Source organism: Mus caroli, chromosome 8 (genome assembly GCF_900094665.2).
Source record: "Mus caroli chromosome 8, CAROLI_EIJ_v1.1, whole genome shotgun sequence".
NCBI classification, from domain to species: domain Eukaryota; kingdom Metazoa; phylum Chordata; class Mammalia; order Rodentia; family Muridae; genus Mus; species Mus caroli.
In genome coordinates this window covers 86,134,901-86,152,183 of record NC_034577.1, presented here as the reverse complement: position 1 = coordinate 86,152,183, position 17,283 = coordinate 86,134,901, and the positions used below count along the sequence as shown (strand labels likewise).

The 17,283-nt window shown below is 40.5% G+C and overlaps 1 protein-coding gene across 2 annotated transcripts in view; it reads right to left on the bottom strand.

The window, feature by feature from the left end:
• Positions 1 to 1,829: 1,829 nt before the first annotated feature.
• Rspry1 (ring finger and SPRY domain containing 1) overlaps positions 1,830 to 17,283 on the bottom strand; it is a 57,479-nt gene continuing 42,025 nt past the window's right edge. The window contains exons 11-15 of one of the 2 annotated variants that reach the window (XM_021169429.2): positions 12,407 to 12,518; positions 9,142 to 9,244; positions 8,636 to 8,788; positions 4,608 to 4,712; positions 1,830 to 2,890 (exon numbers count right to left, since the gene is read on the bottom strand). In XM_021169429.2, coding sequence (XP_021025088.1) covers positions 2,794 to 2,890; positions 4,608 to 4,712; positions 8,636 to 8,788; positions 9,142 to 9,244; positions 12,407 to 12,518 — 570 coding nt within the window. In that variant the 3' untranslated portion in view covers positions 1,830 to 2,793. The remainder of the gene's footprint in view (positions 2,891 to 4,607; positions 4,713 to 8,635; positions 8,789 to 9,141; positions 9,245 to 12,406; positions 12,519 to 17,283) is intronic. The other variant, XM_021169425.2, reaches the window with a different exon arrangement.

The following is a 17,283-nucleotide window of genomic DNA, read 5'->3' as shown; positions in this document are numbered from 1 at the left end:
CCTGGGCTTCATGAGGAGTCCCTGACCTCCAGGCAGCAGAGCAAGCTCCTCTCACCATATCTTCCCTGAACTAGCTTTCTTCCTTAGTGAGGACCTCTGTCCACAGCACTATACCCACCTAGGCACCCAGTACTAGTAACCTCTCTTCAGTCCCTTCTGTCCGGTAAGACCTGATGTCTCCCTTAGTTTTCTTCTGACAACTTCCCCTACCTATACGCTAGCCAAATATCTAAAGTAGTTTTGCCTAATTCTCTCCATAACTCTATGCTTATGTTCATGGCAGCATATTCTTTTCCTTCATGGCATTAGCAAACTGTCACAGTACATAGAAATTACACTGCTTCTTCCTGCTGCTACTCCATAAGCAGGTGTCTGACATGTCACACAGGCAAGTGCCAGTACCTATTATAGCTGCTCAGTGAAGAGCTGTTAGATGGACATGTAATTAAACAAGATCTCTTAGTAGTTCTGGGTGGCTTGGAGCTCTGTGGTTGGCCTGCTTCTGCCTTCCTGGTGCTGGGACTAAAGGCATGTTGGGGATTGGTTCTAATGCTCTGAATTAACTCGGCCCCCAAAAATCAGGAATCTGTGTGCCCAAATGCTGAAGGACCTTGTCCCCCAATTGTTTTTGATTGAGAGTCAATGGCTGGGCAGGTAGACTGAGGCAGGATCTTTAGATTTGTACAGGCTAGGAACTGGGAGAAAGGAAGGAGAGAGATCACCATGTCTCAGAGGGAGACAGATCAGATTTAGAGCCGAAGAAAATTCCTCCAAATTGTAGGTAGAAAGGGAAAGCAGGGCTATGGGAGGGACTGCTCAGAAGGTAACAGGGCAGCAAAGAAAAAACATAGATTTAGTTGGTGTTGAACCAGTAGTACTGGAGGGAAATGTATGCTAGCTGGGCAGAGGATTAGAACTGCCTAGCCTTGTGTGTGTGTGTGTGTGTGTCTTTCTTTTGAGAATCAAGATAGCTCTTGACCCACTGGGAACACAAAGCTGTATAGCTAATTCGCTGCTATACACCATACCTAGTTAAATTTAACTTTTTCTCTGAGGTGCCAGGAAAGGAGCACAGGGCCTTGAGCACGCCAGACAGTACTCTACCACTGAGCTAAAGATCCAGTGCTATATACCCCGGACTGTTCTGGAGTTCACTATGTAGTAGTCTAGGCTGGCTGAAAAGTCATTCATGTAACCCTTCCAGTCTCAGCCTTCTGAGTGATGGTATTGCAGGTCCGACTTTTCTTCCTTATACTTGATTCTCTCCGACCCTGAGGAGTAGGAGCCTTAGAAGACACCAATGAGAGCTGTGAAATCTTAAGAGTAAAAAATGCAACAGATATTTTATTCTTCAATGCAAGTTACTGCATTCGCCACAAGCTGAAAGAACACATAACTATATCTGTATATATACTTATATATATATATATTTGGATTTATGGAAGACCAGAGAGACACAAGGAAACCCCAGCACCCCAACACATACAGCCAGGAAGGAGATCGCCTCCGTAGTAGGACCGGTTTAATGAACCACAAACAAGAAAGAGGGAAAGGAAGGAAATAGGATGTGCAGTGAGTTTAACACACTGTAAAACTCAGAAGACATCTACTGTTCAAGTATAAACTCAGTAAGTAAGGACTTGGCATAAGTTGAAAGGCAGTTGCTGAGGTACACCATTATGAAATAAGTCTTAAAAATTTACAATTCTACCTTCCAATTTTTTTTTTTCTGTGAGAAAAAAGTGGACTCTTGAAGGCCTTCACCAGAGACCCTGAGAGGGATATAAAACACTTTTGATGAAGACAGAGTCAACAATTCATGATTGAACTTGCTATTCAAAAACATGTATTTATTTAAAACAACAGAATATGTGTTCTCAGGCTGTCTTCTAGAGATTACTAATTGAAGAGTTTCAAAGTATATTACTTCCCAAAACAATACTGATTAAAAAATTTTAAAAAACAAAACAAAACAAAAAAACCTGATTTGATGGTACCTCAAAGATACACTAACTACCAATTTTCTCCAGTCTAACATTGCAATTGGTTTAAGAGTTCCTCCTGCACTGGTAAAACATTTTCCTCACAAAACATGGGTACTGAAACTGGATAGAAACACCATGGATGAAAATACCACCAATTTTCTGTAGTTTAAAAAAACTAGAATGTTCTTTGGAATCACTGAAATATTAAAAAAAAACTGGGTTTTGTTGTTGCTCTTTTCCCTACAGTCTGTGCACCTTCTTTCAGGATCTTCGTGCTGTTTGTAGTAATGACCTGTGTGATCTACACGCCGCTACGTGTATAGATTCAAGTCTTGCAGTGCAATATCCAAGCTTAACACACCGGGGTTCTCTAACCAGTGATACTTAACCCAGACATGCTGTCAATTACTTCTCCAAAATGACTTCACCCCAAAATAAAAACTGTAGACTAAGACACAAAACACTTTGTGTTAAACAATCAAATGAACCCAACATGAAGAATTCCGGCGTGGTTTCAGTATTCAGGAGACCCTTGCCACCTGTTATTTTTCATGGAAGTACCACAGGCCCACCTGCTGACGTTCAGCCTTCCTTGGCCTCAAAAGGAATTCAGGGATGGCAAGTTGGATTAGACTAAGAGAATTTGTCTTTGATAAACTACCAATTTTAGCATAAAATCTGGCCATGGCTATAAGTTTCAATGTGCGTACAACTGGTTAGAGATGTTTGTGGTTTTTTTTTTTTTTTTTCTTTTTGAACATTGGCTGGAATTGAGTAGAAATAGGTCCATGATATCTCTTCACATGTGTCATGAAATATGAGAAATCTGTCTGATTCTAGACACTATTTCTTTACGACACAATGGGCAGGTCTCCAGTTGCAAGGCACAATCCATGCACAGGTCGCTGAGGAAAAAGATATAAATGCCAGTTAAATTAATGCTTTAAAGGACAAACTCTACCTGCTAGCTAAATCCAAAATGTTAACAAGTCTATTGGGGAAAGGGTAAATATTATATATACATGGTTTGGAAAATCACATTAAAAAAGTTAAATAAAAATTAAATTTCTCTTCCCATTTTTTATCTTTAATCCTCCTCCTCTGTAGGCTAAAGAAGTTGTTTATAGTTCACTAAAATCGATATGTACATATTATACTCACACACATGAATGTGTATGTATTTTGGATGTTCAGGGATGTATGCTATTTTTTTCCTCTATCAACTTGTCATTTATCCTAGAGATATTTACTAAATACATCTTATACCACAGATGTGACACAAGGCCTATATTGCATATTAGATTTTCAGTTTTTTAAAATGTTATGTGCATGAGTGTTTGATCTATGCATATGTGTACCATATGCAGTACCTGCAGTGGCCAGAAGAAGGCACTGGATTCCCTGGGGAACAATTACATATGGTTCTGAGCTTCCATGTGGGTGCTAGAAATTGAAAGAGTATTCTTAATTGCTGATCCATCTCTCCAGCCCTCCTAGCTTTTTAATAGAAGCATGACATACTCCTTGGCATGCATTCTTACGTTTCCGTCAGTTTTCTAAGTCAGTATAAAAAGGACTTTCAGAGCTGGGCAGTGGTGGCACAATGCCTTTAAATCCCAGCACTTGGGAAGCAGAGGCAGGCGGATTTCTGAGCTCGAGGCCAGCCTGGTCTACAGAGTGAGTTCCAGGACAGCCAGGGCTATACAGAAAAACCCTGTCTCGAAAAACAAAACAAAACAAAAAACAAACAAACAAAAAGGGCTCTCAGACAAATCTACTAACAGATTGGTATTTACTCATATAGCAAGAAGAAGTGCTGACTTTTATTCATGTTGTAAATCAAAGCAATCAAGGCAGTGGCAGCACCAAGCATCTTTGTCTTGCCCCTGACATCTTAGAATGCTTCCAGCATATCACCATTAAAAAGATGCTAGTTCCTGAGTGTGTGGTCACTTATGAAGCTGAGGCAGAGCAGCCTGAGCTCTATAGCAACACCTCATCTAAAAAACAAACAAAATGTATAAAAGTAAAAAGAAACAAAAGAAAAGCATTTCAGTGGTATAGTACTTGCCTAGTATGTGTGAGGGTCTGGGTTCTATTCCTGCACTGCCCAAAGATAATAAAAAAGATGCTAGCATTTAGCTCAAATATAATAAAATCTCAGTACTCAGGAGGCAGACACAGGCAGATCTTTTTGAGTTTGATGCCAGTCTTATGTATAGAGTGAGTTCCAGGACAGTCAAAGCTACACAAAGAAACCCTGTCTCAAACTCCGCATCCCCTAATCTACTTTTTTGTGTGTGTTTGTCTGAGTAAACAAAAAAGAAAAAAAAACCAAACAAACAAACAAACAAAAAACCCAAAACAAAAAAACACCCAAAAAAGTAAATAAAACCCTAGGCTTTCCATATCAGACAGTTTGTTCTACTCCAGGTATTTGCTGGAAAGCAATAGATACTACCTGGCAACTTAATTCTTCATTCATCCCATTAGAGTCCTAATAATCTAACACCTCTGATGAATAGCTATACATCTGCTAACTCCTCAGAAGTAGCTCAAGAACAGGATGAATGTTGCTGAATATGATGTGTGGAAGATGATCCAAAAAGCAGAGTCTCTAACCTGTGTCCACAAGGCTTCAGCTGTGTGTCTGCCACTTCATCACAACAGAGCGAACAGCAGTTCTCGCGAATACTGACTTGCTTCAGCAGAGCAAGGCGCCTGTGCCTGAGCAAAACAATACAAAATTCATTTTGTCAATAAGGAGTCACAGTAGGGCACATGAAAGCTCTCAAAAAGCCCTAACAGGGAAAATACACTCCACAATTTTTGTTCAGTAAAGTTTTCATACATTTCAGCTTCAACAGAGTGAAGGAGGCTTGACTGCCATTTTATAGACAAAAAATGAAAAGAATAAAGTTCAATGAAATGATTTATATAAGAACTTAATAAATAGAAACCAATTCAGATGGGCAGTGGTGGCACATGCCTTTAATCCCAGTACCTGGGAAGCAGAGGCAGGCAGATTTCTGAGTTCGAGGCCAGCCTGGTCTACAGAGTGAGTTCCAGGACAGCCAGGGCTACACAGAGAAACCCTGTCTCAAAAAACCAAAGAAAGAAAGAAAGAAAGAAAGAAAGAAAGAAAGAAAGAAAGAAAGAAAGAAAGAAAGAAAGGAAGAAAGGAAGAGAAAGGAAGGAAGGAAGGAAGAAAGAAAGAAAAAAAGAAAAAGAAAGAGAAAGGAAGAAAGGAAGGAAGGAAGGAAGGAAGGAAGGAAGAAAGAAAGAAAGAAAGAAAGAAAGAAAGAAAGAAAGAAAGAAAGAAAGAAAGAAAGAAAGAAAGAAAGAAAGAAAGGAAGAAAGAAAGGAAGAGAGAAAGAGAGAAAGGAATCAAATTCAGATCCTTTCATTCTAATCCAGTGTTCTTTTACCAGCAACCATTTAAATCATATATACTGACAATTTGGTAAAAAAACACTCACAGTTTTCACATAAGGTAAATGGGTTTATAACATGTATACTCCCTGCAAGTTTAGATACCTCAGGTTTGAACCCTTCCATTATTCTTCCATGCAGAATATACAGAAAAGCAGACAGGCGGAACTGCTCTCCTGAAATTCATTTACAGGCTTGCTGTGTGCCTGGCATTGCCCCAGGCCCTGGTAATTCAGCAGTGAACAGGAGACCAAATAAGTACCCTTAGCTAGGCATGGTAACACACTGCTAGAATCATCATTTGGGAAGCTAGGCCAGGGGAACCTCCATGAGTCTTGGGCAGCTTGGGCTCCAGAGTTGACATAGTTTAAAAAAAAAAAAAAAGGCAATCCATAAACAAAGAAAGGGAAACAAAACAAACCAAAACAAACCAGGAAAAGTATCTGCTTTTATAGAGCCTTTGTTCTAGTGTGGCAGTGGGGGAGACAGAATTAAAACTGATTATGTTAAATGCTGAGGAACACCATGGTGAAAAATAAACTGGAAAAGAGGAAAAGAAGTGTTCCTGTGTGAGGTTCAGGGGTTAGAATAATGGCAGCCAGGGAGGGGCTTACTCAGGAAACTTTAGGAGGCATGTGAGGGAGAGAGGACATGAGCCTTGCTATCTGTGGAGGCCATTCTAGGCAGCAGCAACAGAGAAACTAGAATGGAAATGGGGTTATTAACAGATGGGTGAGGGAAGATCACAGGAGAATGGGTGAGAAGACCACCCATTGTGGCTGACTACTGTACTAAGGATATATGTGCTTCACTGTACGATTCTCTTACATTTTTGTATTATTTGAATTTGCATAATAAAGAGGTTAAGAACAAGCAGTAAAGAGAATAAACACAACATAAACAACACAATTCTAGGTACTAGCTGCAACCCTCCTGTTTCAGCCCCTGTAGTACTTCAGGTTACAGGTCTGTATGTGTGTCAAAATCTTTGTGTGTTTGTCAGAGACAACAAAGTCTAGTCCAGATTCAGAGCGAAGTTGACCTAACATGTAGTCTGCTGTTCTTACTCAGGATAGGCAAACCCTAAATTTAAGTGAATGGTCAGCCACGACGTTGGCCATAAAAGTTAACTTCTATTCTGGGATGCTTAACTCTGAGGATGTCAGGGAAAACTCATCCATACATGAGCTGTGCTCTTCAGCTGATATATGAGCCTTGCTCCAGAAAAAGCAGACTGGATAAACAAAGGACTGAAGTGTCACAGATGAAAGGGAGGTGTCACCTCAGACTGTACCAAGAGCAACTAGAATTTATAATCTTTATCAAGAACCAAGACAAAATGCATAAAACTCTGAGGAACTAACCTCTGATCCTTAAACCCAATGGAAATGGCCTTTATATTCTTAGAGCATTGCTAGGACTCTGCTGCTCTTACTGTCACATGTTCTAGTGCATCTGAAAGTGCCCACTCACTGAGACAGGGGGTAAGGTAAAGTAAGAGGGCAGCTTAGAGACCTATGCTTTGCTTCAAAACAGAAGCCAGGCTCTCACTGCATTGATTTATGGGTATGACATATGGTTCAACATAAGCTATGTCCTGGCCAGTATGGTCTCCTCAAATGTTGAGGGACTATCTTACTAGTGTAACACTAGTAATACAAATCCCATGCCTCATACTGGCTCAGGCAGCTGCCCTGCTAAAAAAAATGATAAACTTTGGTTGGGCTGTGGTGGCTCACATCTTTAATCCCAGCATTCAGGAGCCCCAACAGGTGATTCTCTGAGTTTGAGGCCAGCTTGGTCTACAGAGTGAGTTCCAGGACAGCCAGGGCTGTTACATAGAGAAACCCTGTCTCAAAAAACAAACAAACAAAAAAAGCCAAACCAAACCAAACAAAAATTGACAAACTTTGGCTAACAATGTGTCAGGCGGGCTGGTGAGATGGCTCAGTGGGTAAGAGCACCCGACTGCTCTTCTGAAGGTCTAGAGTTCAAATCCCAGCAACCACATGGTGGCTCACAACCATCCGTAATGAGACCTGACGCCCTCTTCCTGTGTGTCTGAAGATAGCTACAGTGTACTTACTTATAATAATAAATAAATCTTTAAAAAACAAAAACAAACAAAAAAAAACCCAAACAAACAAAAAAACAATGTGTCAGGCTTCAACAGGCAATAATCATTGGAGCAGCTGATCTTTCCCTTGCTGAAGGAACAGACAACATTCATCTTATAAGGAAACAAGCAGGGAGACAATGCCAATCTCAGTTTCTATCAAGTAAGGGCAATGAAGTTTTACCTGAGATGTGTCCCCTTGTGTTTTTGGCTGTAGAACAGTGGTAGCATGTAGTTTAAACCCAAAAGGAGTTGTTTTCAAGAAATCAAGTCTGTTAATAATTTACTAATTTTTCCAATATTAAGGATTTTTATATAGATTCCAGTAAAGTTAGTTTGCATTTGTGTGTAAATGAGCTAGATTGTTTCTGAATTTTATTTTATTTTTATTTATTTTTGAGACAGGTTCTCTCTTTTCTTAGACAACGCTGGCCTCAAACTCATAGAGATTCTCCTGCCTCTGATTCTCAGTTCTGGGGTTATAAGAAGGCGCCACCACACTATCCCTTTTCTGAGTTTTACATCAATATTATTTACCTCATGAGAGGAACGTGGATGTGCTCCTCCTTCTACTTTGGGTCCTACGACACTTTAAATTAGTGGCCCTAATGTTGTAACCCTTTAAATACAGTTCCTCATATTGTGGTGACTTCTAACCATTAAAATTATCTTTATTGCTACTTATTAACTGTAATTTTGCTAGTGTTATAAATTATAATGTAAATATGTGTGTTTTCCAATGGCCTCAGGTGACCCTTGTGAAAGAGATGTTTGACAACCCCCTCCCCATTGAGATCAGCTGCTCTAGTTAATAATGAGGCTATCACTCACAATTTGATAGAGATCTCATGAAACCACTGTTTTTGCCAGATAACACTTTTAATATTTTTTTTCAAATAATTTTATGATAATCATTAGTTTGTATGACTCTTTCTGGGACCTGTTTTACTAATTTTTATTTCCCAGAAAGTCAACGTTTTCAGTGAGATTACTTGTTTAAAATTGTTTGTTCAATGCTGAAAAAACTCAAATCTCCCATAAATTGTTTTGATTTTTCATGAGATGCACATAACAGTCCGGAGAGAGCTAGGCAGACTCTTACCTTGGCAAAATTATCTTCTCTTCAGCTGTTAGGAAGGCGTAATCATTAAAAGTGCTAAATTTCATAGATGGTGGGTATTTGAATGGTCTTGCTCCAAAATTGAACTCGCATTGTTGGTATGACATGAAACTAGCTGCAGCAAAAAATCCAGATCTACAGATAAAAATGAGCAGAGGTCAGTAGAGCTTATAAAACCAAGTCATATACAGTCATTTTGAGAAAGTCAAAGTGAGTCAGCCACGATGATAGAAAGTAAGGGAGACAGATTTGGTTTATTAACCTACACAGGTCGTGAGCCAGGGAAGCCCACACCTTTATCTTTCTATGTAATATCAATTCTTACGTAATATCAAATTCTCAGGCATTAGGTCAGATCAAATGGAGCTCTAGTTAATTGAAATAAACCAATTTTTCATAATTGCTTAGATAAACCTTTTTGGTTTTTATCTTTGAGAAAAGTACATTCCATGAATTTACTCAATCTTCAACTGAGAGGAGCTACTTACACGGTGGATGAAAAGACTTGCTTCTCAGGAGGCAGCTGGTTGCCATTTAAAAAGAAGATCATTTGCTTTTCATTCAAGTCTAACAGGAACCCTACTGTGTCTCCTGGAAGACAAACCAGACACTGTTAGGCCTGTGCTACCCTGATCCTGGAAGGGCCTCAACGCCCTGCACTAAGTTTGTGTCTTGAGCCACACATTCAACACATTTATCTTTGCTTCCTGTGCAGCTTATCTGACATTTCCATAGCAGTATTTTCATGTTTCATTAAAGGGAAAAAAGCTTCCATTTAAACTATGACAAGCCATCAATTGTATTAGATGTATCCTAATTTCAAATGCTAAAATGTGAAAAAAATGAACACACTAGGAAAGATAAAATTATGTGCTGATTTGCTTCTCGGCAAGATTTAAAATCCCTCAGATGATAATTGTTTTTGTTTTAAAGCACACATTCTCACTGATTTTCTAAAATGAGACTTCAGGTTTTGTTCTTGTTTATAATGAAATATTGAAAAGCATTAAGTTTCTTTTTTTGTTTTTTTGTTTTTTTGTTTTTGGTTTGGTTTTTCGAGACAGGGTTTCTCTGTATAGCCCTGGCTGTCCTTGAACTCAGAAATCCACCTGTCTCTGCCTCCCAAGTGCTGGGATTAAAGGCGTGCGCCACCACCGCCTGGCTGCACTAAGTTATTTTACTCTTTGTTTTTTTAATTTTCTGAGACAGGTCTTTATGTAGCCTTAGCTAGCTTCAAACTGGCTATGGAGCCCATGCTGGTCTCAAACATGAAATCCTTCTGTTTCAGCCTCCTGGATGGTAGAATTATAGGTACACATCTTACCATACCAAGCCAATCATGTTTTGTTATTGTTCTGATTTTTTAAATAATTGTTATATGTAAGTACACTGTAGCTGTCTTCAGACACCCCAGAAGAAGGCATCAGATCTCATTACGGATGGTTGTGAGCCACCATGTGGTTGCTGAGATTTGAACTCAGGACCCTTGGAAGGGCAGTCAGTGCTCTTAACCGCTAAGCCATCTCTCCAGTCCCATTTTTTTTTTCTCTTTTGAGACAGTGTCTCTAACTCAGGCTGATCTTAAACTTGGTATGTAGTTAAACTTTTGATCTTCCCCCCTTTACTTCCTGAGCCGCTGGGTTACCAGCTATATCACTATATCCAGATTACTCAGTGCTAGGGACTGAGCCTAGGGCCTCACACATGCAGACAAGCACTCTTTCACCCGAGACATCTCCAGCCCCAGTGTTGTCATTTTTCATTACCTGGAAACCTGTTCAGAAGATGAGGTATAAAAATGGGAAATATGTACAAACCAATTTAAGTACTTAAAAAATCTCTAGGGCTGGAGAGCTGGCTCAGCTGTTGAGAGCACTGACTGCTCTTCCAGAGGACCTGAGTTTGAAACCCAGCACCCACATGGTCTCTCACAACCATCTGTTAACTCCACTTCTGTTCTGGCTTCTGTGGGTATACGTGAGGTACACAGACATGCTTGTATGCAAGACACCCACACACATTTATATGTATTTACATATATTTATTATTACACACACATAATATACATACATGCATGCATATGTGTGTGTGTGTATGCATGTCCTAGTTGGTTTATTTTCTGTCAACTTGACATGAACTGGGAATTATCTGGGAAAAAGACCCTCAATAGGGAACACAGCCCCCATCAGTCCCCTACAGGCCAATCTGTAGGGCATTTTCTCTGATGCAGGTGGGCTCAGCCCATTGTGGGTGTATAAGTAAGCAAATTGAGCAAGCCAGTAAACAGTGTTCCTCCATCGCTTCTGCTTTAGTTCCAGCTTACAGTTTCCTCAGTGAGGGGTTGTTAGTTGGAAGAAGATAAAGCAAACCTTCTCCTCCTCAAGTTGATGTTGGTCATAGGGTTCTATCACCGCAATAGAAAAACCCTAACTAAAATCTCAAGCTCGCTCTCTCTCTCTCTCTCTCTCTCTCTCTCTGTATGTGTGCAGGATTAAAATTGCTTTGCACTTTTCTATTTTTCAAATTTTGAAATAGGTGTATTCAGATATATTTTCTTTTTTTTAAACAATTATTTATTTTGTATATATGAATATACTACCACTGTCTTCAGACACACCAGAAGAGGGCATCAGATCCCATTAAAGGCAGTTGTGAGCCACCATGTGGTTGCTGGGAATTGAATTCAGGATCTCTGGGAAAGGAGCCATTGCTCTTAACTGCTGAGCCATCTCTCCAGCCCCCCAGATTATTTATATATATATAAATTATGACAGCTCTTAAGAAGCCAGGCATAATATGTATCATCAAAAGATGGCCTAGTCGGCCATCACTGGAAAGAGAGGCCCATTGGACTTGCAAACTTTATATGCCCCAGTACAGGGGAACGCCAGGGCCAAAAAGTGGGAGTGGGTGGGTAGGGGAGTGGGTGGGAGGGTATGGGGGACTTTTGGGATAGCATTGGAAATGTAAATGAGGAAAATACCTAATAAAAAGTAAAAAAAAAAAAAANAAAATAAAATAAAAAATAAAAAATTAAAAAATTTAAAAAAAAGAAGCCAGGCATAGTGGCACACACCTGTAATCCCAGCACTTGGGAAGCAGAGGCAGGTGGAGGAAGTGTGTCACTGGAGGCAGGCCTTGAGGTTTCAGAAGCTCAAACCAGGCCCAGTGTCACTCCCTCTGCTGTCTGTGGGTCCAGATGTGTAACTCTCAGCTCTTCTCCAGAACATGCTTGCCTGTGTGTCACCATGTTCCCCACTATGACAATAATGGACTAAACCTCCGAACCTGTAAGTCAGCTCCAATTAAATGCTTTCCTTTATAAGAGTTGCCATAGTCATGTCTCTTCATAGCAATAGAACACTGACTAAAACAGAAGTGTATGTGTTTTATGTGACATGAATGTAGGTGCCCATGGATGCTAGAAGGTATTAGGTTCCCCTGGACCTGAAGTTACAGGCAATTGTGAGCCAACCAACATGGGTGCTGAAAATGGACCTCAGGGCCTCTGGAAAAGCAGCACATATGTTCTTAATCACTGAGCTTTCTCTCCAGCCCCCAAGGACTTAATCTTCTGAAATACTTTGCTTCAGAAAGATTTATCAGGGAACAGCATTCACAATCTCAAGAGGCAGTGACATTGATACTAAGTCTCCTACTAAGGTATTTAAAGCCTATCTTATGTAATAAGTACCTGCTAGTAACTAGCTGTCCTAACCCAGGTGACAAGTTCAAATGGAGAAGAATGAATACCTTCCTTCCAGCACGGGTGCACATGAGGCTTACTTCTGGCATTGTACCAAATCAGCTGCCGGCAGCCATCGTAGGCACAGGAGTACTCATCGTCCCCAATGCCGTATCCTTCCTAGAGAGAGACAAGGACCAGAAGATTAAGACTACCTATTCTAACCTGGGGAGACCTAGTAGGTGGCATTCTAAGCTTTTTTGGATAAGGGGAAAGCCTATGGTACTTGGAAGATAAGAGAAAATTTGGCACAGAAACATAGTTCTAAGCAAACAGATACTAGCTTTGCCAACTGCAAGTTGCCAAGTGCTTCCTTTGTTGCAGGCATTTTCACACTTGTGAGTTCATTTAGTTCTTACTAGCACCATGAGGCTGCTGTCATTCCTGAAAAAGGAAACAAGCGCTTGAAGGTTAGTCAGCTTCTTTGTAGACTGGTCCTAAGAAAAGCAGATTTCAGTTTGGACTTAAACTTCCAAGATCTCTAGTCTCACCATTTCCCAGTGGTCAGGCAAATGCCTTTCCTGAATGTGGTGGATTCAAGATGCCCACATCCTCAGATTTTATGAATGGACACTCAGCTCAAAACTATTTTGAAAAGAGTACGATTTGAATATTATATAGGATCTCAATTTCTTTCTTTCTTTCTTTCTTTCTTTCTTTCTTTCTTTTTTTTACTTGATACCTTTCAATTATTGCCCAGAATTATTAACATAAAAGGGTGAATGGGAGCCAAGCACAGCTAATCCCATCACTCAGGAGGCAGGGGCAGGTCTAGGAGGGTTCAAGGTACCTGAGACCCTGTCTTAATGAATAAAGAGGGTGAGCAAAATCTTGTTTTCAGTGTTTGTCCACGAATAAATAAATAAACAGGGACGGGGGAAGGTTCAGTGTGTAAAGACACAGGTTGCCAAGCTTGACCTGAGTTTGATCTCTGGGACCAAATGGTGAGAGCAGAGAACTGACTCTAGCAAGCTGTCCTCCAGCCTTCACACGCATACTAAGGGGCATGCAAACTACACCTGCCTAACAAAATTAATAAATCATAATGAAATTATGTGTTTTTAAAAGATGTATTTTATTTTTTGTGTATATATGTGTGGGTACCTGGAGAGGCCAGAAAGAGGCCTCAGATCCCTGCATCTGTAGCTATAGTTGGTTACAGGCTATCCAAACTCTGGGTCTCTTGAAGAGCAGCAAGTGCTCTGAACAACTGACCCAGCTCTCTAGCACACATAAGAATGGTTTTTAAGGAAAGAAAACGTTAGAAATAGAAGTATGGAAGAACAGGAGGAGTTGGAGGAAGTCACACCCCTGTTATCTTTATGCACCAGTGGTGAAGAACAGAGTTAAAGGGGATGAAAGCATGGTTAAAGAAAAATATTACTTTCTAATGGCCTGTTTGTTCTACGTGATAAACAGTACAGTCAGCATATGGACTGGAGAGAGTTTTAACAAATTCCCTAACTCTAATAATATATTGAATTCCAAGGTGATAGCTCTGAATTAGAATTAGTCCTTCATGTGCACTATGCAGACAATTTTTAAAAGTTAAATAGCCAGGTATGGTGGACCTTTAATGCCAGTACTCAAGAAAAAAAAAATGAAGTGAACTTGACCTAATTGTTTTGCAGAGAATTTCAGTAGCCTGCTACAAACAACACCTTGCTAACCCTTCCTGAAGTTGAACAAATCAGTAAATTAGCAAGTGCGAGGCCCCAGACTCATACCTCAGCTCCAAAAACTCAACCTGAAACAAAATAAACCCCAAAACAAACACAAGCAGTAAAATTTTACTGTTGAGAAATAGGCAAAGGCAAACAATTTTTCATTATCTTTACTTACTTTTTTAAAGGTGTGTGTGTGTGTGTGTGTGTGTGTGTGAGACAGAGAGACAGAGAGAGAGACAGAGACAGAGACATACTATGGCCTCATGTACTTTTAATGCCTATCTAAAAACACACATATTATTGGAATACAATACATGCATATATTGCATTGTATTTAATTCAGGTTAAACATATCCTTAAACCATCTGTAATTTATTTTTTGAAACTGTTTTACTACCTAGCCCTGGCTGGCCTAGAATTCACTATCTAGACCAACTTTGTGTTGGACTGATGATAATCATCCTGCCTCTGATTCCCAAGTGCTGGGATTATAGGTATATGTTATATATGTGATAGCATGCATTCCAGATGCCCTTGGAGACCAGAGGAGGGCACAGGGTCCATGGAAATTGAATTAGAGATGATTGTGACCTGCCATGTGGGTGCTGGGAATCAAACCTGGGTTCTCTGGAAGAACAGAAAATGTTCCTAACAGTTGAGCCATCTCTCTAGCACCCCTGCCTTTTTAAGGTTTATTCTATTAAATTATTTATGTACATGCATACATGCACATATGTATGTATACATACATTCATGTGTATATGTGTGTATGTGTGTGTGTGGGGGGGGGGTACCCACAGAGCCAGAAAAGGGCATCAGATTCCCTGGAATGGAGTTACAGGTGGTCGTGAGCTCCCTTAGCTGGGAACTGAGCTTAGGTCCTTTGAAAGAGCATCAAGAGCTCTCAACCGCTGAGCCATCTCACCAGACTTCATATACTTCTTTATAGTAAAAAAAGTCCATATAAAATTGTTTTTACTTCCAGAATTTAAAATGTACAAACATTATAGTTTTCCTCTTCTTCCTCTTCTTCCCCCCTCTCCTTCCTCCTTTGGTTTTTATTTAAGACAGGGTCTCTCTATTATGTAGCTCTGGCTGTCCCAGAAATAGCTATGTAGAACAGGCTGGCCTAGAACTCAGAGATCCATCACTCTGTCTTCTGAGGGCTAGGATTAAAGGTATAGACCACAATGTCCAGCTCTTCTTTAGGTTCTCCTGTAGCACAGGCTGGCCTTGAACTGGCTGAGGATTGGTCCTCATGCTTTGCCTTAGTTTGGCTCCTAGATCAAACAGGAATCTGCATGTTCAGATGCTAAGGGTCCCTGTCCCCAATTGGTTTTTGATTAATCAATAAAGAGCCAACAGCCAATGGCTGGGCAGGGTGAGAGGCAGGACTTTTAGGATTCTGGGGCAAGAAATGCAGAGGAAAGAAGGAATGGAATCGTGGAAGCAGAGAGATCAAATTTAAAAGCTTCATTGAAAGAAATCATCCAGTAATGTAGGTGCAAAGGGAAAGCAGCCAGGACAGCTGCCCAGAAGGAAACAGCAGTAAAAATAAAATACAGATTTAGAAAGCATAAACTCAGGAATACCAGAGGAGAGTATGTGTTAGCTGTGGGGAGGTTTGGAAGTAGGCAGTCATTGAGCTAGTCAAGGCATATCAAACCAAAAAGGTTCTGTGTGTGTATGTGTGTGTTTCCTTTCCTTCCCAAATCTAGAGAACTCTGGCTGATGGCAAGAACTTCAATTACAGCCAGGAGCACAGAGCTGATTAACTTTTCGCCACTACAATGTAGCAAGGCTAACTTTGAATTTCTGATTCTCCTTCCACCTCCCAGGTTCTGATATTAGAGAAATGTGTTACTCTGTCTGCCTAGCACTCCATAGCTCTCCCCATAGCTTCCTTCTCTGAGTTACTATGTATCTCTGATTGGTCTGAAACTCAACATCTAGATCTGGCTGGCTTCAAGCTCACAGAGATTCACTTGCCTCTGCCTCCCCAGAGCTGGAATTAAAGGCATTCACCATTGTGCTTTTTCCTCATTTTTCAATGGAAAAGAATGTGAAAGACCTATTACAATGGATGTTTATGAGAAGACAAAAGATATTTTAGACAAACCAAACCATACCTTCAGTATTTAAAATACTCCATCAAAAAATACCACAAAACAAAACAAAACAAAACAAAACAAAACAAAACTATCCTGTGATGACCTAAGAACTATCCTGAAGCTTTTCATTTTAATGTTCCATATTTGAGCCCAACACTTTATCTCTTTAAGACTGAAACCCATGAAATAAGAGTTAAAATAAAGGCTCTGTAAAGAGACTGCAAATATTTTGAAACAGGTGTAGCCATAGAATGACTTATGCCTTAAAACTGCAGGCTGGCCCTTCTGGTCCGACCAGCACCGGGGTAGCTAGGGCGTGGAGTTGGCTGACACCCGCCAGCTACCCATAAGACCCGCCACGGGATCTTAAGACCTCTGGTGAGTGGAACACAGCATCTGCTCCAATCCAATCCAATCATGCGGCACCTGAGACTGCATTAATTAGGGAAGCAGAAAACCCGGCCTGATCAGGGGCACAAGTCCCTTCCGGTCTGGCCAGCACTGGGGTAGCTAGGGCGTGGAGTCTGCGGACACCCGTAAAGTATACACAGGACCCTCCAGGGAATCTTAAGACCTCTGTGAGTGGATCAGAACTGATGCCAGGAGGCAGGTTCGAACACCAGATATCTGGGCACCTTCCCTGCAAGAGGAGAGCTTGCCTGCAGAGAGTACTCTGAGCACTGAAACTCAGGAGAGAGCTAGTCTCCCAGGTCTGCTGATAGAGGCTAACATAATCACCTGAGGAACAAGATCTAACCAGAGACAACTACAACTAACGCCAGAGATTACCAGATGGCGAAAGGCAAACGTAAGAATCTTACTAACAGAAACCAAGACCACTCACCATCATCAGAACGCAGAACTCCCACCCCACCCAGTCTTGGGCACCCCAACACACCCAAAAAACTAGACCCGGATTTAAAAGCATATCTCATGATGATGGTAGAGGACATCAAGAAGGATTTTAATAACTCACTTAAAGAAATACAGAAGAACACTGCTAAACAGGTAGAAGACCTTAAAGAGGAAGCACAAAAATCCCTTAAATTATTGCAAGAAAACACGACCAAACAGGTGATGGAATTGAATAAAACCATCCAAGACCTA